The sequence below is a fragment of the Xiphophorus couchianus genome, chromosome 18 (assembly GCF_001444195.1).
Source record: "Xiphophorus couchianus chromosome 18, X_couchianus-1.0, whole genome shotgun sequence".
NCBI classification, from domain to species: Eukaryota; Metazoa; Chordata; class Actinopteri; order Cyprinodontiformes; family Poeciliidae; genus Xiphophorus; species Xiphophorus couchianus.
Genome location: NC_040245.1, coordinates 18,377,929 through 18,400,931, shown reverse-complemented (window position 1 = coordinate 18,400,931; position 23,003 = coordinate 18,377,929). Strand labels below are relative to the sequence as shown.

The 23,003-nt window shown below is 46.4% G+C and overlaps 1 protein-coding gene across 2 annotated transcripts in view; it reads right to left on the bottom strand.

The window, feature by feature from the left end:
* Window positions 1-23,003, bottom strand: part of arhgef17 (Rho guanine nucleotide exchange factor (GEF) 17) — an 85,135-nt gene that overhangs the window by 15,346 nt on the left and 46,786 nt on the right. For both annotated transcript variants that reach the window (XM_028045483.1, XM_028045484.1), the window contains exons 2-3: window positions 20,699-20,776; window positions 41-223 (exon numbers count right to left, since the gene is read on the bottom strand). In XM_028045483.1, the coding sequence (XP_027901284.1) occupies window positions 41-223; window positions 20,699-20,776 (261 nt within the window). The remainder of the gene's footprint in view (window positions 1-40; window positions 224-20,698; window positions 20,777-23,003) is intronic.

The following is a 23,003-nucleotide window of genomic DNA, read 5'->3' as shown; positions in this document are numbered from 1 at the left end:
CTGTTAATACCCATAACCCATAACTTTTAGTTCCACGTACTGAATGGATGAGGAGGTGTCCAACCGTCTGCCTGTCGTGCCATTGGCTAACACAGCCTGCAACCTGCTCCAAGAACTGTTCGTGATGCTCCAGGATCTCTGGGATCTGATAAAACATCTCGTCCACCAGCAGGGGGTCCACAATGGAGCTGCCGTCTGGTTGTTTCAGAGGACGCATGTAGCCCTGAAGGAAGAAAATGACAACTCAACAACTGAACAGTTTTAGATAAATTGAGGAGGCAGTTTTAATAAAGATTTGATATGGATCCAATTTCCAACTTATATGAAAGTGACCGAGGTCTGATTTTAAAAAAAATTGTTTGAATGTATTTGTTTTTCTTTCTGTCCTACTTACAGAAAGTTTCTGTTTATATCATGAGTTTTGTCAAGAAAACTGGTAGGGGGTTTGAGATCTATCCAGGTACATGCAGAAACAGGTGCATGAAAGCCTGAGGGAAATAAAGCAATCTTGTGTTTTGATTTATAATGATTGAATGTTTTGATAATGATTAAGTTGAATATGGATGAATACAATAGGTAAAATGACTGTATGTAAGTAATCACTGAATGATTTACTGAATGATTCTGAGGTGTACGAATCATGATCTGTAATAGCATGACGACAATGAAATGATTAAGGTTTGATGATATATAATAAGTGAAAGAGGTGATTAATGCTTATGATTAATGCTTAATGGAAATCAGCACATAAGTTTTTAAAATTTGACTGTGTTTAAAAGTTAATCAGAGAAAAGCACACAGTTTTTAATGTTAAAAGGAGAAGGGAAACTTGTGAGTTCCTGCTGTCGCAAGCAGTTCTGAACAGATGGCCAGACGCACAGGATGGGTGGGGTGGTATGGTTGGCTAAGAACAACACGCTGAGGAAAGGACGGTACTTTCCATCCCAGCCAGTAGACAGGAGGGGCCGAAACCACGTAAACTAACACTCCCCATACACACATATGGCAGAGAACTGTATATAAGCAGACGGAAAAGGAGAAGTTCTGGTTCTTTGTCTGCGGCACCGAAGTAGAGCTAACAGAAGAAGCAGATTGAGCAGACCACACCCTGGAGCCACGGGGAAAGCTGAAGCTTCGTGCCACCAAAGGGAGACAAGTTCCAATCGTCCAACCCGGGTTCCTGATTCGATCGTCGGTCTCACCTCAACCCAAACATTGCGACAGACTTGGAGAAAGGACAAAGGTCCCGGAGGGATTAAAGAGTTGGGTTTTCAAAAGCAATTGAACCCTCTCTACTTTGCTTCCATTCTAAAGAGGATTTTTTCACACAAAGGATAAAGATTCAGACCAAGGTTTTCGGACGATCCTGTTGCCAAAGATCCACCACCAACTGGGTATGAGTTAAACTCGCTTCCTAAAAAGCTATCTCAGAATCTGTGACATAGGTTAGGGAAAGAGACAGGAAGGTATGATTATACATGTTGATCTTATTACACTGCTCTTGACTTGTATACAATTGATTATTGATTTGTATGTCACATATCCCTGCTTAAGCTTGCTTAATAAATTCTTACTCTAAGATTCTAATGAGGTTGGTGGACATTGGAATTAATTGAGTCATTTAATCATTTTTTTAGTTCTTTTAATAAAGGTAAAACTAAGGTACATGGTTCTAGTAAAGAGGAGGCTTCATAATTTCCTTTGGCGAGAGTAAAATAATGACCCAGGGACTTACATCCAAGTCACTAAATTTAATCTAGCCGGTTCCAAGAGCAAGTTATATTTTAGAAAGCGAGCTACCGTTAACAAGAGTGGTTATTGGAATTACGCAGCTGTGAGGGCTACTCAGCTGACTGTTTCTTAACTGAAAAGGGTCGTAACTTCTGGATTGGAGGTAGTTAGAGCTAGACGAATCGCTTTCGACACCAGTTTAAATAGATTATCTCTTATAGATCTCTTTTAGGGTAATACCCAGGTCTTAGAGATTTTCCGGACCTGTTAGACAGAGAACTGGTCAGTAGTCAGCCCCGGAGGGTTGTGATGAAGTGGGCGGGGCTAGCTATTGCAGGATAACGGACATGGCGCCCAACGTGGGGCGGAGCCAAGTAGGCGGGCCCTAATAAACCAAGTCAGTAAAAACAGAAGTATGATTCTGAATAGCTCACTTGGATGGTTAACTCTGAGGGAATAGAGTTAACGGTGACTGATAAGGCCGTCAGTCACAACCCTTGCAGTAACTGTATAGCATGCAGGTGAGGGACAGCTTCTACTGAGGATAAGTGATAGTATCCAGACAGTGAAGCCAGTAGCCAACACAGCCTGGACCCATCCCTACTCGAGAGCGCAAAGAGAGGCTTTGGGGAATAGGCAACTCGAAGACAAAGACAACAATGAATGAAGAAGAAAGGGGGGAACTGGATCCCCTGCAAGAGCCAGCAAAGGGACAAGAGGCAAGCAACATCAGCCGGGATGGAGAGAGTCATCAATCCCATCTTTCCCAATCCACATTATCACAATTGCCTGTATCGTTGATATTACTCGGTGATGGATTGGATTCCTGGATTGAGGTAATTAGGAGGGTTTTCTTTGAATCTCACTACACCATTAAAGAGGACATGGCACGGAACTTAATGAAGTACCTGGTGCAGACTCGGATATACTTTTGCACACAGCTTAAACATGGTCACCGACTGGGAGTCGTTAAATGCCCGTTAAAGGTAACCAAGAAATCGGAGATCAGAGAATGGCTGGAATGGTTCGCTGAACTCCTTGAAGGATGGACGATTGGTGAGCTGCGGATGGTCTACAGCCCCTCCGAGAAATATGACAGCCTAGTGAAGACAGCTACATTGGCAGCGGGCATCGAAGGGATCCTGGTGAACCCTCTCGCCAGTGGGGTGCGCAAATACAAAGAATATGCCGAGGTTCTGCAGAGACTTTCGGCCTTCAAAGAGACCCGAGGAAAAGAGCAGGCCCCAGACGAAGCGGAATCGGAGGTGGCTGAGGCCCCCTCTCAACTGCCCAGCAGAGCCACAACACCGACAAACCAGCCGAAGCAAGCTCCGCAGGACCTGATAGACCTGACGGACGACGACGACAACATCCCAGCTCTACCGGGATCATCGCGAAACGACGAAATCCCCTCTGAACAGTCAGGAGAGGAAGATCATGAGGGATCGCTCATCGACGGCTTCACCAAGGAGCAGTTGGAGCAAGCGGCCAGGGACTGGTCCCCTCAACGGGATCGGGGGGTCGGGTTTCATCCCCGAGTCCACAGCACGGAGAGAAGGCAGCCACCGCCACCTACGGAGACTCCAGCGGGCAGCAGTTCTGACGAGGACGAGGAGGAATCGGAGGAGGAGCTGTGGGACCCCGGCCGCCCCAAGAAAAAGACCCAGAAATCGGATGTATGGAGGATGGCCCGAGAGCTGGCCAAAATACCATCAGAAACCATCAGCATAAGGCTGCAATCCGGGCTCATAATTTATCAGTTTATTGGAGGAATATGGGACCTTGAAGGTGACGGACTGATTGTGTTCACCAATGACAAATACAAGATCCACAATCGAAAGTTCCGACGCAGCCTTAAAAACCAGGCTGGGAAATATTACAAAAAGGATTCAAAGGTGTTGGAAGCTTCCTGTAGTGAAAAAACTAGGGGAGACGTAGTGATGATGAAGGGCTACAGTCTTCCTTATGGTGCCGTAATCCTGGTCCCAATTGATGTTTACAAGAAAGGAGAAAGTCTGGAGGAATATCGGAAGAAGATGTGGCATGGACTCGAAAGGGGCCTGGTGACCGCCAGCAACGAAAGCATGAGAAGGGTGATGGTGAGCGTGCAGGGACTAAGATCGGCAGATTTGCCAGGGGACACCGCCAGGGCGGTCACAGAGAACGGAGTGGTGAACATAGCCAAGACCAACAGTCATTTCTTTGTGTTCAAAGAGGTGGTGGTGGTGGTTGACCCCCGTATGCATCGACTCCGTACGGAGCAAGGTGTGCGAATGGCAACTGAAATGGAGGAACAGTGCCGCATCAGCCACCCAGCGAAGGAGATTAAGAAATATCCCTTAAAAATACCCCAGAGTGGAGTTTCGAACACCACCCAGACCGGCAAGGCCAAGGTTATGGAGCCACTCCGGATAAAGTTAAGGGAAGCACCAGTCGGGCCAGAGTCCCACGCAGCAAGATACGTCAAAGAATTCTCATTCGAGGGAAGCAGCAGTGAACTGAGGCAACCCAACGCGGACAGAGTCAAGGATGAGCAGCTGACGGTCCAGAGAGAAGTAGGACCGATGAAACCAGCCAAGATTCAACCGCTGAACTCCCCCAGGAGGGAACCTCTTCGACAACAACAGTATGAGGACATCAGCGACTCGGAGGAAGGAGAAGAGCAACAGGAGATCGAACATTCTGAAGAAGAAGAAGAAGAGAGTGATCACGGCAGCATCTTCTCCGACCCAAAGCAACCACCGACAGGGCATAAGACACTCCGAACAGGACAGCACCGAGGAAAGAAGAAAGAAATAGAAACCTTTGACATCGAGAGTTCTTCTGAGAGACTGGCGAGAGACGTGACCTGGGGCCCCGTACAGGCTAAAGACGGACGGCGTACGTATGTACCAGAGGTCGGTCAGACAGAGTACCAGATTCCGGCAGGATGGGCCAGCAGGCTGGGAGACAAGGTGCTGCTCGAGGTAGAAGCGACAGTCGGGGAGTGGGCTAACATCCTGATGACACCATCCTGCTCTACCCTGACAGCACACTATTCCCTGACCACCAACTTCAGGAACGCATACATGGGAATTATGTATGATGTGATGCTGCGACGACTGAAGAAAGCGGCCTACAAGTACTCCAGGGAGACTCGACAGAAGCTGGACGAGGTATCGGCTGATGAAGAAGAGCCGCAGGCGACGTCTTCAGAGCCAGGACCACAGATCCCGCGGGGACCACAAGGAGTGTCAGCCCAGCCACCGGCCACTACTACCGGACAAGATGCATACGCAGAACTAAAGAATCTAAGGCTGGTGATTCGGAGTAAAAACGCAGATGAAAATAATGAGGAGTATTTGAAAGATGTCTGGCCAACTGTGCTATCTACCACCAACCACGAAGGGGCCAAAAAGTTGTGGCTGACCAGCGTGACTGCGGACCCGATGGTTGGAACAGAGTCAGCACAGAGCAACTATGAGAGATTGGTGTTGGAGGACATGGACGACGAAGAGTCCCAGGTGAAGAGAGCTAGAGGACGGCTGGACAAAGGAAGCCGGTTGGAGCCGCTCTGGCATACACTAAAGCAAACCGTTTCTCCCGCGAGGTACGTGAAGGTACTGCGTGAGGTGACAAAGGGACGAAGAGGAGAGATTGTGTTTGTGAAACTACCAGTGAGAAGCACAACCGTGGCCCAGATGGATGTGGCAGTGCAGGGATTCGACCTGGAGCAGCAGTACTACGAGGACAAAAGGAAGAAGGAGGCTAGCCAACCAGCCAAGCCACCTGGAAGGGTCAACATCAGACAGCCATCCAACTTCCAGAACAGGCCGTTCCCGCAGGGCACACAGCCATCCAACTTCCAGGGCCGGCCGTTTCAACAGGGAGCACCACCATCCAATTTCCAAAACCGGCCGTTCCAGCAGAAACCACCAGGACCAAAAGGAAGACCGACCAACCCGCCGGCTTCGCAAAATCAGCCAGGGAAAGGTCAGTTCCTGACGGATGAGGAGTATAGGAAATTAAGCCCAGAACAAAGGACGGCCCTCCGTGAGTCCCGTAAAGCCGGGGCCGGAGGGTCACCAAAGTAATGGCGTCCAGGTCGCGGGTCATTTTAGAAAATGCCTACTGGGAAGGGGACGAAATCTACGCCAAAGTGGAGGGAGTACCCTACCTGGTGGACACCGGAGCGGAGGTGTCTATGACCCGCAAAGACCTAGAAACAGCAGGACACCTGAAGGTTCAGTTTGCTAATGGGAAAATAGAAGAAATGCCATACGGGACGTGGAAAGGAGTAGTGTGGGTGAAAGGTCCTTACAATCTACTCACAGTAAAAGACTTAGATGAACTCAGTAAAAAGAAAGGCACACATCGCCGACTAGAGCGAAGGCTGACGAGCTTGAAAGCAAGGTTGGTGAAAGTCGGCCCGACCCAAGCCGGATCCGGGCAGCAGGACTGGTACAAACCGATTGACATACCAACGGTGACAGAACAGAAGATCGCAGAGAGTGACTTCTCCCCGGCTGGGAAAGAGAAGCTGCGCGAGATCATCGTTACAGCGCAAGTGGCACGGTTCAAGAACGATTGTGGGGATTTGGGTCCAAAGTTTGTTCATCACATCGAAGGTGGGGTTCATCCACCTGTTCGGCAGTACCCGCTGAATCCGGGAGCAGTCGAGGAGATGGACAAGATAGTGAAGGAGCTGAGCGCCCTGGAAATCATCAGAGAGGAGCTCAACCCGATCACCAACAGCCCCATCCAGGCGGTGAAGAAACCTGAATCGGCTGGAGGGGGTTGGAGACCAGTTATCAACTTCAAGGCCCTGAATCGGAGAACAATAGCAAACCGAGCCAGTCTAATCAATCCCCAAGGAGCGCTGAAAACTCTTCGAGTCAAGAAGTTCAAGTCATGCATCGACCTAGCCAATGGATTTTTCTCTCTACGCCTCGCCAGACAATCGCAAGGTAAAACTGCATTCACCCACAAAGGCAAGAGCTATGTGTGGCAAAGGTTACCCCAGGGATACAAGAACTCCCCAAACGTGTTCCAGTCAGCAGTGATGGAAGTACTGGGGGACGTAGGTGCAACTGTGTACATTGATGATGTCTTTATTGCTGATGACACAGAAGAAGAACACCTACAAAGACTACAAAAAGTGGTAGAAAACCTCACCAAGGCAGGCTTGAAGCTAAACCTCAAGAAATGTCAATTTGGACAGTTCCAAGTGAATTATCTGGGTTTCCAAGTCACGTCGGACTTGGGACTCTCAGACGGGTACAGAGAAAAGCTGACGAACATTCAACCACCTCAGTCAGAGAATGACTTACAGAAAATATTAGGACTATGCAACTACGTCCGGGACCACGTACCCAATTATCAGAAGTATGCCAAGCCTTTGTACAAATGCCTGAGAAAGAGTGAGGAGGACGAGAAGGATGGAAAAAGACCCTGGGTTTGGACAGCAGCGAATCAACAGAACCTAGAAGAATTGAGAAAAGCCATTCAAGCAGCTGTGAGACTGGAGCCAAGAAGTTTGTCGGAAAGACTGGTGGCAGAAATCAGCTGTGAGAATGACGATGCCATGATCAAAGTGAGTAATGAAAATGGAGGCTTGGTTACCCTGTGGAGTTACACCCTGACTTCTGTCGAGAGGAAATATCCGCAGGAGGAGAAAGAACTAGCGGTGTTAGCTCGTTACTGGGGTGTGCTGAAGGATCTAGCACAAGGACAACCAGTTAAAGTCATCACACAGAGCCAAGTTCATAAGTATCTAAGAAAAGGTACCGTGGAAAGTACTAAAGCAACTAACACACGGTGGGGAAGATGGGAAGACATCCTGCTGGACCCGGAGCTTGAGATTGGGCCAGCACAACCCACCAGTAAGAAGAAACCGCCAGAGACATCTGAGAAGCCAAAACAACCAGAATGGACAATCTACACCGATGGATCCAGAAAGGGGTCCGACCAGTCGGCATACTGGGGATTTATTTTGAAGCAAGACGGCAAAGAAAAATGCCGTCAGAAAGGAAAAACTCCCGGTAGTGCTCAAGCCGGAGAAGTAACGGCCGTACTGGAAGGATTGCTGGAACTGGTGAAAAGGAAAATCAAGAATGCCAGGTTAGTAACCGACAGTTACTACTGCGCTCAAGCCCTTAGAGAAGACTTGGCCATTTGGGAAGAAAATGGTTTCGAGACAGCGAAGGGCAAGCCAGTGGCACACAGGGACTTGTGGAAAAAGATTGCTGAGCTAAAACTACAATTGGAAATAGATGTTGAGCATCAAAAAGCACACACGCATGAGGGAGCTCATTGGCGTGGGAATGATGAAGTAGACTGTTATGTCCAGCAAAGAAAGATCGTCTTTGTCGGTACCGAGAAGTGGGACAGTACTCCCAGAGGACGGGAGGTCCCAGAAGAGTACGTGGTCGAGGTCGTGCGGAGCGTGCATGAGGCCCTTGGACATGCAGGCGTACGACCTACCCGTAAGGAGCTGGAGGAGCAGGATCTTTGGATCCCAGTGAAACAAGTCCAACGCGTGCTAAGGGACTGTGGAGTATGTGGACAATACAACGCAGGTCGCCGAGGGCAGCGGATGGAGGGGTTATCCATCAAAAGCACGGTCCCCTGGGGTTCAGTCTGCATGGATGTTGCAGGCCCCATGGGGATAACAGGAAGAAGAGGTGAGAAGTACCTCTTAGTGCTGGTGGATTCTATGTCGGGGTTTGTAACTACTAAAGCAGCCAGGAAAGCAAACGGCAATAGTGTTGTCGGCATGCTGGAACAAGTATGCAGTGCCCTGGGAATCCCGAAAGAGCTGCGCACGGATAATGGGACTCATTTCCGTAATTCACAGGTTGACCAATGGTGCCAGAAGTTTGGAGTAATGCGAGTTTACTCTCCACCCTATACCCCACAAGCTAACGGAGTGGTGGAACGAGCCATAGGGTTAGTGAAAAGCTGGATAGCTAAAAATGCTAATACCAACAGTTGGAGCACACAGGCGGTGGAAATAGGGCAGGCCCTGAACGACAGAAGCAGAGCCGAGAGGCCCGCCCCTGCAATGGAGCTCAACCAACGGCCGTTCACCACGAAGGAAGTGGGGCGGAGCTCCAGCGACAAAAAGGAGAAGCCGACGCCCAGAGTGCCATTCCGAGAGGGACAGCGCGTGTGGGTCAAAGCAAGAGAGCAACCTGTAAATGCAGCAGTAAAACCCAAGTTTGAGACCACTGACATCGTCAAGCAAGTACTGGATAGGAACACAGTATTGCTGAAAAGAAAAGGGATTCAAGGAGTTGAGCAGCTCAAGCCAGTTCCTGACTAAAGTGAAACAGAAGCCGGTGAAATGGCCAGTGAATCATGTACCATTCCACCCTATATCGGACTGGCCACCGTGAAAGGGGTGGTTATAATTAGAAGAACACCTTCAGGGATTTGGGCAGGACGAGCCCTGAAGAAATTGGATTGGGCTAAAAAGGGAGTCCTGTCGGAGGAGCGAGAGATGCTGATATGGGCAAGAGCTAAAAGTCGCTGTCCGGTTTGTTTAGTAAACAACCCGCTCCCCATCACCTGGGAGGGACCGGGCCGTGAGAAACCCAGGCAACAAGGAGCCACCGCAGAGATACTACAACATCTCCGCGTCTCTCCGGTTACGGTTTTGAACAACACCATCTGTGGGAACTGCCGGGTAGGTTACCTGCCCCGACTTCAGTTGGAGACCCAATGGAGCTGGCAGAATGAAGAACCAAAAAGCTGTTATTGCGTCTGGGATGGGGACGATCTCCACCACTGTTCTACTTGCGAAGACCAGCTGGGGAGAGGAGAACTGACTTTGACAGGTCAGGCTGAGGGATGGCAGGTGACGAGGTTTTACAGCTCGCTGCGATATTACAGAACATATGGACAAGTACAACCAAATCACGGGAGCCCCATACCAATAATATTACCAGGACCTTCAGCTCCCCCAAACACCCCAGAAGAAGCGGATCCATGGGTGTGGAGGAGGGAAGAAGGGCCCCATGATGTCCTGTGGGATTCTGTTCATGCTGCCTGGCCGTATGAAGCTGCCGGAACATCCCTGTCATTTCCACCATTGAACACCAGCCACTCCCCTGTGATCTTCCGGGTACATCGTCCTCACGCGTACCAACCATCAGCTGAGGGGCTAAGTGCACTCCCAGATGATGCCAGAGACCAAGCCATTAATGGGGGTTGGACAGGCCCCTGGGAGCTGACCACATGGTCACATCTGATTTTGGAAGTCATCAATGACTGCACAATTCCTGTGGTGGATTTACCGGACGTGCCAAGGGAAGATGGAGTACGCTGCTCAGATATGTATTACTACACCACTGAGGTGGACGGGTGGGGCAGCAATGCGGTAAGACCTAAGGAAAAGTCTTGCCTGTACTGGATAACAGCGGAGTCCCAGTTTCGGGATGGAGTATTGCAACACGCGGGAGGAGTGGCCCACAGAGCGGGTACGCCCTCCGATCCTAGCACCTCCTGCCAGATTCAGCTGTCAGTGCGCATGATCACCGTCCCCTTTAAAGGAATCTACTCCGTCGGAGCAGCCATCAAAGTGGTGCCAGACGAGCAGAATTACGCCACCGTGTCCTACACCGAACCGGAGCCTCCTAAGAAGAAACCCAAGACCCACGCCTGGCAGAAGCTCGCTTCAGCATTTCCATGGAGGAAGAAGAACCAAGACTAACGGATAAACCGGAAGGGGGAAAACGAGTCGTCAAGTCCCAACGTCAATCAAAACCCACAAGACGGACAGGTACAAAGGTTTTTGTAACTAAAATGTTCAAAGTAGGAGCTGGAGTCTCGTCGGGACTATCAGATAAAGGTCCGTTCCTGAGACTCCCTACTACCTCTATTCTCCTGGATATGCCAAGAGAAGATTTCACTCCTTCCAATCCGCTCACCGAAGCATATTTTCTCAAGTACCTCATATATCTTCGACCCACTGATTTTCAGAACACCAAACAGGTGGGGGAAAGTGAAGAGTACACGTCACCCCCTCCAACGAAGCCACATTTATTCATCCCCACCGCACCGCCTGCTTGGCAAGGACGAGGGTCCAATAACACGGTCCATTATGCATCAATTTCACCTATGAGCCCAAGATCTCTGCCATGGACTTTTAATACAGTGTATCACAGGGTACAGGGGATCGAACTACGGATAAGGTGGGGTCCCCATTACCTTGAACCACTGCAAGGACTGTATTGTGAGATTTCACTTAATGACATGATTATTTGGACCACATCACCAAGTATGGCAAAAACCATAGTAAAGAGGGAAATGAATCCAGAATGTTATATATTTAATAACACCAGGCTTCCATTGAAATTGGAAATAGACAGGGTCTACCCCAACCCACCACACCAGAGGATTTTTACCCCGTCAACCTGGGGGTACCGCACCAGACTAACTTTGCATGGGCAACCTTTATACACCTACATCTCAGTACCCGCCCCAATAGGGTACAATCACGAATCTTGGTATGACCAGGCGTTGAAAAACGGCACCGCCCAAGGCCCGTTTCCTCGGCCGCACTATTGGAGGGTGTTCCACTGGAAGTGGGTGTGGAGGGGGTTGGAGCCCGACTTACCCTACCCCTCTCCTATATTTACAGCCTTGCAACAAAGAAGAGCCACCAGACGGGTTGCAAAGAACCCGGCTCACCAAGGCTGTATCAAGGCTTTGAGAAAAATTTGTACAAAGCCTGATGCACCGGATCCCAGAGAATCACTAATCTGGCCAGAATGGATGCTATCGGCATGAGGCGCAAGCCTACAGACCAGGGTTGGCTGGACTCAACATCGGATTCGGACAGCTCTTCTGACACTGACGACGACTCGGACACCTCTAACGAACCTTTGCTACGGAAAACGACTACGATAACAGGAAAATCCCTTTGCCTGAAAGGGCTGCTGACGCTTCTTGCTCTGCTATTTGCTGCTGCTGTTCTCGCTACGATCTTCTACTTCATCGGAGTTGGACCGTGGTACCTTACGCATACAAAGGTCACTTATGGACATTCCAAGTATGCCACCTTCAACTGCTGGAATACAAGCACCACGGCTATTTTTATGCCATGGGACAACGAAACTTCTGCCCAGAATCGAACCGCATTATTCGCCAAAGACAACGGCAAAAAGTATGTGGAACGCCGAGCCTACAAATTGAACGACTCCTCCCTAGACGACCTCTTGAATCGGACCTGGGAGATCTACGCCTATGACTTCCTCGACACCGGAGCGCTCTGCTGGATACGGGTTCTACAGCGCCAGGAGCGACGGACCGTGAGATGCAATTGGATTCATCCGGATCGAGGCTTTCCACAATGGCATTGCAATATGGCCTGTCGGTCGCTACTACTTTTACCTGAACAGGGATACTGGGATACCGAAGTTATATACCCGGCCCCGCACAGGTCCTCAGGCTGTCGAACCTGGCTCCCACGAGGGGAGTTTTGGGGAGACTATCACCTAAATTGCAGAGAAGATGCCAACATCACAGAGCGAGCGCGGATCAAAAGAACCTCCCGAAACGACTTTCGTGACTGGGTCACGAGGCCGCCCCCCAACAATAGTTTGGCTAATATTACGGCTTTCCTGATTCGACAAGGTCCGACACGGTTTATGTACCAAGCTGACCAACAACATTGTTATACGCACCACTTTAGGTGGTTGAATGCCTGCCTCTGGAATAAGTTCGTCAAATGCAGGGGCCAAAATTACATTGTAACAGCTGTAGAAGAATACTGGACGGATTTATGGCATTCTGTACGCACAGTACGTACAGAAATTGAAGTCTGGCTGAATAACACATTCCCATGGACATATATAGCAACGGACCAAACGTTCTTTGTGGGAGACTTCCCAGAGGGGGCGGTTCGCTCTCCTGCTGGATTAGAGGAGCTACACATTGCCAACTTGCGTACCCAACGCCTTCCAACTCCTGAAGATCTTCTTCATGCTCCTAAGGGTGATTTTGCAAAGATTGATAAGTGTGTCGCCAAGAGGATTTTTGACAGCCTCAACGATACTTATTGGAGGAACACCCTATCTTCACCACGATGTGACCTCTTACAAGAAAGCCATACTTTATTTTCCGTATGGAAGTATCACTGCCCTGATCCCGAAACCCTTCCTACCGCTAAATGGGCTCTACAAGCCTGCTATGAGGATTATTATCGAGATTGCGAATGGGAATGGTGGGGACTCCAACAGGAAGAACTTCAAGCCTGGGTTATACCATGTCTTAGTGAGTCCACCAATTATTGGATCAAGTACCAGTACCTCGCCACAGTTTATTCTAAGGACCGCGCGATTTGGCCTGGAATTTTTTGGAGACCTGAAAACTACGTCAACCCGAGACCCTGGCGCATGACTTGTAAAAACAACACACGACAAGTCCTTGAATGTGTCATCAGTTTGGCCAGAAGACCCTGCCACGAGGTCCGAGGTTGGGAAAGCTACTGCAAACAACATTATGCCGACGAGTATGACACTCACTCTTCTGAAGTTACTTGGCGCAAAATCAATGGTACTTGGCGGAGGGCCATAGTGAGCGGACGGACCTGCACCGACGCAATTCTGGGATACCATCTCCAGAAGCGCAAGAGCATTCTGGGTCTCCCTGTTCCGTTCATCCCAAATCCCCTGGTGGCCATCGCCGAAGGACATGCTTTCCGCAAGAATCTGTGTGATGGGCACACAGACCCAGGGTTTGATTGGGTCGGGCCTAACCTTTTGTATTCCAATCTCACCTGCGAAATCTCCAAGGAAATTTGGGAAAAATGTGGAAAAGGGTCTGACCAACATGATTGTTACTGGTTCGAGACGTTGGGATCAGCTATCGTGACCACCCTTACCGACGTCGTGGAAGGCGTTGCTAACATTGTAGAGGGAGGCCTCCACATCGTCGGACAGTGGCTGCTAGATGCTCTGAGCCTGCTGTGGCCATACATCTTGGGCCTACTGGGCGTGGCCGTGGCTTTAATCGTCGGCAAAGTCGTCCTGGAGGTGTGGCTGAAAGCACTTTGTCGTTGCAAGAAGAGGGAGTACCAGCCCCTCCCCCCGAAGGAGGAGCCTGCTCCTGCATAAAAGACAGCTGCCGTGTGCCTGCGAGCCATTCAATCCTCGCTGCAGCTGCCGACAACATCGGAACCAAAAGAACCACCATCGGACATCATGGCATCTAACTCTTCAACCAACACATCGAACCCCAACTCACTTTTTGCTCCATTTCAAGTGAGTACCCTTGAGCACTTAGGGGTTACCCTGGCCTGGGTACTCTACTGCCACACTGGTTCCTGGCCCAGGGGACATCCTATGAGGATCTTCGTTGCGCTACAAGGATATGTCAAGCTTATCCTACGACCCATCATCCTCCAGAAGTGGGGGTTAGCTTCATCCCTCTTCGCTTGTTACCTGATGGGCCGTACCCGCATCAACTGGCGCAGGGGCGTTGTGGTCTGTCTATGGCTCGTCACCGATACCACAGCCCTCATAATGGAGTTGGTCCTTGGGGGTCGTCAAGCAACTCGAACCGCCCCACTTAAGATCCTCACAGCTATTCTAGAAGGGCTCTTTGCAGTATCTATCCTCGTCTACTTAGCGCGCCAAGCCTTGTCCATCAAAGGTCGGAGCAGGCGCATATGGCTACAAAAGTGGATAGTTCTGGCTCTTTGGGCAACGGTTTGGGGGATCTTGGTGGTCCTCTACTGGCTTCAGGAAACCTCTGACCTAGCCATCGTTGTATGGATGATGACCTACGCTGCAATATTCCATGATTCCGCTCATGTCTATGATTGGGGCGAACCAGCTCCAGATCACGACATTCCGGTTCCTGTGATTAATTCTCCCTGGCTGGCAGCCCAAGCAGGCACACGACCTTAAACCAGCTACACTCCCTGCTCTCGCTTTTGCATATTCGTTGTGTTATTGTTAATCCGAAACCCTAATCGTGAAGTTACCTAGGTTGCTGTTTCTTCTCAGGCACCAACCTGCTGTGTGGGATGTGGGATCGCCGCAGAGTCCTATGGATTCATATGGGTTGCATCGTCCTCCCGCTGGTGTCACCGTTGCGTGAGCAGCCGTATCACCGATGTAACGGCAATTCTCTGCGCCACAGGGCAAGGAGATTTGCCTTACATAGCGGCCTCCACATCTCGATCCCTGGAACGGGTGCACAAAATAGTGTGGACCTCTGCCTTTGGCCAAGAAGACGACGACCTTACAACATCTCCAATGCACACGGGACTCCTGCTGCCCGTGATCCAGAAATTATGGGAGCACCAGCTTACTCGACAATGCCTGCCAACTCTACACCTTCTCGATGGACGAGTTGTGGCAGTGGGCGAGTACCTTCCACCAGCGTGTCCCGTGTCGCCGGATATGTTTATCGATGTCGGATGCCAAACCAGCAGTGCGACTCACAGAAAAGGTACCCAAACTGAGATTCTCAGTTCATCTCACCAAGCGTGCCAGACAGAAGACACCCTCTTCGTGTCATCCCCTTCACCAGATCCGCCTTCCACCGATATGGATTTTCAGGATTTACTGACTGAGTTGGAGGGATACTGTAACAACCCACCAACACTGCCAGACTCTGAGATGGATCTGTCTTCGCTTCTGCAGTCTTCCCTGGAGGACATTAGCCCTCCCGGATCAGCAGGATCTCCACTTCCTCCACAGTTGGACGCCGAATGCTGGATTTCTCCGCCGTCCAATCTGACAGAGTATGAGGTTGTGGATACCTGGACACCATCATCATCTCCGGTTGCCTGCTACGAACAGGACATCTTGACTGCGGATTGCGGTGATGGACTTGACCTCTTTTAACTTCGGACTTTGTGTTTTCTGCGATGCACCGTCCGATCTCAAGGAGGGGGTGTCAAGAAAACTGGTAGGGGGTTTGAGATCTATCCAGGTACATGCAGAAACAGGTGCATGAAAGCCTGAGGGAAATAAAGCAATCTTGTGTTTTGATTTATAATGATTGAATGTTTTGATAATGATTAAGTTGAATATGGATGAATACAATAGGTAAAATGACTGTATGTAAGTAATCACTGAATGATTTACTGAATGATTCTGAGGTGTACGAATCATGATCTGTAATAGCATGACGACAATGAAATGATTAAGGTTTGATGATATATAATAAGTGAAAGAGGTGATTAATGCTTATGATTAATGCTTAATGGAAATCAGCACATAAGTTTTTAAAATTTGACTGTGTTTAAAAGTTAATCAGAGAAAAGCACACAGTTTTTAATGTTAAAAGGAGAAGGGAAACTTGTGAGTTCCTGCTGTCGCAAGCAGTTCTGAACAGATGGCCAGACGCACAGGATGGGTGGGGTGGTATGGTTGGCTAAGAACAACACGCTGAGGAAAGGACGGTACTTTCCATCCCAGCCAGTAGACAGGAGGGGCCGAAACCACGTAAACTAACACTCCCCATACACACATATGGCAGAGAACTGTATATAAGCAGACGGAAAAGGAGAAGTTCTGGTTCTTTGTCTGCGGCACCGAAGTAGAGCTAACAGAAGAAGCAGATTGAGCAGACCACACCCTGGAGCCACGGGGAAAGCTGAAGCTTCGTGCCACCAAAGGGAGACAAGTTCCAATCGTCCAACCCGGGTTCCTGATTCGATCGTCGGTCTCACCTCAACCCAAACATTGCGACAGACTTGGAGAAAGGACAAAGGTCCCGGAGGGATTAAAGAGTTGGGTTTTCAAAAGCAATTGAACCCTCTCTACTTTGCTTCCATTCTAAAGAGGATTTTTTCACACAAAGGATAAAGATTCAGACCAAGGTTTTCGGACGATCCTGTTGCCAAAGATCCACCACCAACTGGGTATGAGTTAAACTCGCTTCCTAAAAAGCTATCTCAGAATCTGTGACATAGGTTAGGGAAAGAGACAGGAAGGTATGATTATACATGTTGATCTTATTACACTGCTCTTGACTTGTATACAATTGATTATTGATTTGTATGTCACATATCCCTGCTTAAGCTTGCTTAATAAATTCTTACTCTAAGATTCTAATGAGGTTGGTGGACATTGGAATTAATTGAGTCATTTAATCATTTTTTTAGTTCTTTTAATAAAGGTAAAACTAAGGTACATGGTTCTAGTAAAGAGGAGGCTTCATAATTTCCTTTGGCGAGAGTAAAATAATGACCCAGGGACTTACATCCAAGTCACTAAATTTAATCTAGCCGGTTCCAAGAGCAAGTTATATTTTAGAAAGCGAGCTACCGTTAACAAGAGTGGTTATTGGAATTACGCAGCTGTGAGGGCTACTCAGCTGACTGTTTCTTAACTGAAAAGGGTCGTAACTTCTGGATTGGAGGTAGTTAGAGCTAGACGAATCGCTTTCGACACCAGTTTAAATAGATTATCTCTTATAGATCTCTTTTAGGGTAATACCCAGGTCTTAGAGATTTTCCGGACCTGTTAGACAGAGAACTGGTCAGTAGTCAGCCCCGGAGGGTTGTGATGAAGTGGGCGGGGCTAGCTATTGCAGGATAACGGACAGTTTGTGGTGTTTTTTCTAAAGAAAAAGATATAAAACTTCAGATATTTCACAACAAGATATTAACATGGAAAAACCTTCCAATAACCTAATATTAAAGCAGAAAATACAATGGCCACCGTAAGAAAGGCTTAAGGTATTCAATTAAGCCACATGAACTGATCAATAAATTATTGCGAGGGAACGTAAAAGTATTGTGAGGGAATGCAAAAGAATTAAAAAAATACTCCACGTCCCATAAGGGGCTCCGTTACACAGTCACAAAATAAAAAATGTTTTTTAAAGAAACGAGTAAGATGGGGAAAATTGGCGGATTTAGGCCACTTTTGCCAGAAGTTTGAACATATTCTTAATGTCTGCGTTCCTCTGCAGGAGTAACATGTTCACTATGATGTGCACTAAGCTTTATTCTGTGTACCATTCAGGAAAGATACTAGAGAACCACTGTTTTATAGAGATCAAAATAAACACAGGTACACTGTACTTACTAGTAAGGTGATTTTTAAAAGCAATTTGCTACAGTGCATTTTATTTAAAAGTGTGAGAGTAAAAGGAGGCCTGAATGCAATTGCATGTTTCCATTTTATAGTCGCAACAACAAAAACCACGTATCCTGCTTCTCAGTTATGTGCTACTTTATATTACTCCCTCTTACAAAGTTGTCCAAAATCACATTTTGTGGCTAATGTCATAAAATGTAGAAAACGTCCTGGGTATGAAATTTATACCCCATTGCAAAGCATTGTTGCTGGAGCTCATTCAGTGGGATTCTCATGTGATGACAAGTGTCATGACACGTAGCTAAAGGTTCACCAAAATGTCTGGTCAGAGGCAGCAATAAACACCAACTCAGCTCAGAGTTAGAACATCAGCACAACAGGATCTGCAAGATCCCAAATAAACATTGTTTGTACCTCTGTTATGATCTCCATTGTTTTGTTTTCTGGGATCAGTTTTTCTATTTCCCATCACCATTCGTCCAACACAGCAGCGCTGAGCATAAGCCACAGGGTGCTTTCATTTGGTTTTAACAGATCAATGGGCTAAATCTGCTGTTTGTTAAACCAGGGGATTGTTACGGTGAGCCCCCATCCACACATAAACTGATTCATGTCTCTATTTCTTCACATCAGTATGTTCTTCACTCAATCTGAATGATTCGGTTTGAACAAAGATGCAGAATTCACATTAAGATTATTGGAGTTTTACTGACTCAAATGGATTACAGTAGAAAAGGTTTACCATATTAAATACTGGGTTTTATTTTGTTTTCATCAATGAAGGTTTGAACAGCCACATGATGCGTAGTTCTGACTTTTGTTGTCAGAACTGCTAATCATTTGAGTCTAAAGTGTGGACTGAGAGAACCCCTCCACAACTAAACTATCCTGAATTTTATCTGAATTCCTTTTTTTGTTGTCTTTTTTTGTCTCCCACTTTTATTGATTGTGGGGTCAAACTGGTAACTGAGTCAGACACCATAACTCCAGAAGTGAGACAAATGCTGTGAACCAGTAAACATGAGGGAATTTAGGAAATTCAACTTAAGCAGAAGTGGACTTAGCCGGATTTTACCTCCAGGCACCACAAACAGAAACTGGACCTTATAGCTTATGACCAAGGCAATCTGCAGTTTACTCCATTTCAAATGTAGACAGGACTGAGATTCTTTCAATGCAGCACTGATTCAGCTTGTGCTTTTATTGTGTGTAACATAAGATCTCATTATTTTTTCAATCTCCAGACACTATAATGAAAAAAAATACGAACACACTCACACCTAGGGAGAAGAGAGACCAATTAACCTGACAGTCATGTTTTTGGACTGTAGGAGGAAGCCGGAGTACCCAGAGAGAATCAGGTTGTGAATTATATAATCTTATGTAAGATAGGTTTAGAGCATGTGTATCTTTAACTGTTTAATAAAACTTAAACTGTGAAGTTTGCTTTACCATTTGATTATTTTTCAGATTTGCATCAACATTTTTCTTATACAGATGGCATAATTCTCAAGAAACGTTCAAGTGCCAGTTGTAGCTAATTATCAATCTGCAACCTACCATCATAATAGATGATAATGTTGAACAAAGTAGTTAAGTATGTGAGCAAAATTTTTATGCAAAAACAATTTTTCAGAGATCACAAAAAGAAAATGTGTGATGAAAAATAAACGTAATTCACTTATTAATCCATGTGCTCTCCAGCATTCATTTACACCTCCAAAAGTACTGCTTAATGCATTTCATTTGGGAGTTAGTTACACTTTAAGATGAGCAGCTTTAATGAATGCACCTGGTTACAGATTATGTCAGAGCAGACGTCTGACCAATCGTGGCTTTCCACATTACTCAAACTAAATATGCTATTCACAAAAAGTTTTCCAAAACGTCCCAAATAAAGAAATAAAGGTCCGATTTGAGTCTTGGGCGGCAGTGCTCCAGCTTAGACCAGCAGAGCGGTCTAAGCTGGAGCACATCAGAAACCCTCCCTCAAGGATCTGCACTCTGCAGTCTCCGTGGTAACGCATCTTTTTCCCAGTGTCGTCATGGGAACACAGCTGAGGATTATTCATTTTGTGGTCACACACAAACTCAGAAGTACATGAGCAAGAAGAGCGCGGTCAGCGTGCATGTGGGATGTAACATGTCCCTACAAAAACAATTCTCACACACACTGCAGGGCACTTAAACAAACATATACAACAAACAGCGATGGGCTGCTCAACCAAGTGATTGAGGTTTATACTTGAATCTGTGTGTGTAACTGTGCTACAGGGACATACAGATCGTACTGCTGGAGATTTGTGGTAAAGGTTAGTTAGGTGGTAAAGCACAGACAGGTATGAGATGCATAAGGAGAGTGGATTTGCGTGTGCGCGTCTGTGATGTTTCTGTGCATTCAGAGTCGATTTCAGCATTGCTCGAATTGATTAAATAGTATCAGCACTTTCATCAGTTTTGGGGAAATCAGGTTTATTATGTACAGAAGGCAGTGTACATATTACATTAATAAATTAGAATATTACTGAAAGTGTGTTTTAAATTTAAAAGGCTGTTATGATTTTACTTCTCTGGTTTTCCAGACATTCTACTGTGTGTGAGTGTGTGTGTGCGTGGATGGGCGTGTGCGTGGGTGTGTGTGTGTGTGTGGATGGGCGTGTGCGTGTGTGTGTGTGTGTGTGTGGGCAGATACTGCTGATGACAGGGAGTTGTGATAAGGTTAGCAGATAATCCTGGCCCAATGAATGACAGTAAGTGGATTACATAACATCTTTGCTACCTACATTTGTTATTCATTGCCTCAGCCTCAGTTTACAAGCAGGTTGGTAGTTTTTGCCTTCTGTGTGTACAGATAATGTGCGTCTGAGAACAATGCTCGCTTATGAGCTGAGAAATATCAGCAGATGAGTGTTTGAGTGTGTCACCTGAATAAGAGTGCGTAGAGACTCAACATATGACTGCTCTGTGTCCAGGAGGGTCATCATTACATGCTTTCTCATGTCCTACAAAGACAAAGAGACAAGGTGAATAAATGAAGATTAGTCACTGCATTCATTTCTTACAAACACAATCAATGCTGATTTATGTAACTGTAACCATCAATTTAGAATATAAAACACGAGGGAACACAAACAGTGGCATGTCGACACATTTTCCAGCTCATAAGAAACTGATGTTAAAATATTCCTTAATATGCAAAAACTAGTAAATCTGTAAAATATAACTTAAAAATGTGAGTGCTTTTAGATGCCCAAATATTCAAACACCACATCAGCCATATGCATCATTGGACTCGATTCTCGATTCTTTTGGTGTGAGCTGTCAATGCAGAAATCAAAAAGGCTGAATAAAATAAAGTTTTGCTTTTGTAACTTAGGCAAATTAATCTTCTTCCTGCTAGAAATATATAAGATGAATAGTTTTCTATTTCTTGTAGATTTCATGGGTAAAAAGTTATAGCAAGAATACAGATGCACAGCAAGCACAAAAAAACTCTCCAGATTAGAGGTGACAGAAGCCATAAATGCCCACAAGAAAGCCTGACTCAGCTAAAAACTCTTGCCGTGACTCAAGACGATATGTGGATGTGAGCTAACAACCTGCTCTCCAACATACAGACATCAGGAAGGAAATAAGAACAAAAAGAACGGAAAGTGCAAGGACAAGAAAAAGAAATGCAGGAAATTCTTCCACAGAGCAAGAATCAAGATGACAATATACCTTCCCTGTTAATTTCGCATATTGTATTTAAAATATACTTCAGTCAAAATGCTGTTACATTCCCATTGTTTTCCTACTTATTATAAATTGACCATATTGTGAGATTCTCATCCCATCAATTTCTATCCATTATTAATTGTAACTGAATATAAGAGTCCTGCTGAAAAATAATTCTAATGTTTTATTTTGTAATACAAGTCAACTAAGACCTTAAAAATGCTGTGTGTGACATAACTATAAATGAACATATGCCTGAACACCATCCCACTGAGAAACATGATAGTGGTAGCATCATGCTGGAGGAATACTTCTGGCCAGCAAGAAGTAGGAACTTGGTCAGAGTTGATTTTAATATGGATATTATTAAACACATGGAAATTCAATAAGAAAACATGGTATACCTAAAGCTAAGGCAGAAACTGAGACTCCTTTTGGACTTACAACCAGAGCAACAAAGAAATGGTTCATATCAAAGCTTTAAGTGCAGACCAATATCTGTTAGGGAAAGTGTAGGAAGACTTAAGAAAGTGTTGTTAGCTAATGTTTTCGGTTCTGAATAAATTTGAGCTATTTTGCAAAAGCCGGCCAGAAATTGCAGTCGCTAAATGTGCAAAGTTAGTGGTAGAGTCTTGCCCCAGAAGACTTGCACCTCGGAAGATACCTACTTAAAGACACAGCAAGGATAATGTGGTCAGATTTGATTACCTAGACTGTCAAAACTTGATAACAAACCAGGCCCGTTTAAGCTCAATGAAGTTTAACGGAAAATGTGTGCATTGTGAACAACACCGTAGGGAGTAAGGCTACGTCATCTTTGCCAGGCAATAAAATGTCTTACACGCTCCTCTTACTGCGATTTCAATTGCTCAATATTTGGAAGCGTGGCCAGTACAGACTGAAAGGCTTTGTTCACTTCCTTCGCTGCTATTCCCAAACATCAACCCAATATAGGCAGACTACAATTCAAAAACAATGCAGAAAATTGATATCAATCATTCACAACTCCTTCTGTTCGCTAATTGGCCTGGTTGAAATTCAATTATTAAAGAAATCCAGCTCAAAGGCAGAAATCCCAGATGGAGCGATGAAGAGAGATGAGAATGAAATGAAATTGCGTAGAAAGACAATGACCAAAACTAAAGGAAAACTAAAAGGAACTGTACTTGTGTTTCTCAATCACAGATAACATGTAAATAATCTAATCTGCCAATAATCTGCTTCGATGAATATAATTGTGTTACTTGTACCATTTAATTTTGTGGCTATTTGACTACAACATGCAATGACAAGTGAAGAGGGCATGGGCGTGTGTGTGTGCGTGGGTGGGCGTGTGTGCGCGTGTGTGTGTGTGTGTGAAGGGGTAGGAGTGTGGGGGGTGGGAGGTTGAGGGATATGAGGAACATGTGAGATGAATAATCTGGGTGGATCTCAGGGGAGGTCCCAAAATATTCTGGTACCAAACAGGAGATAAATATCAGAGGAAGCCACAGGCAGAACCGTGTGGTGCTT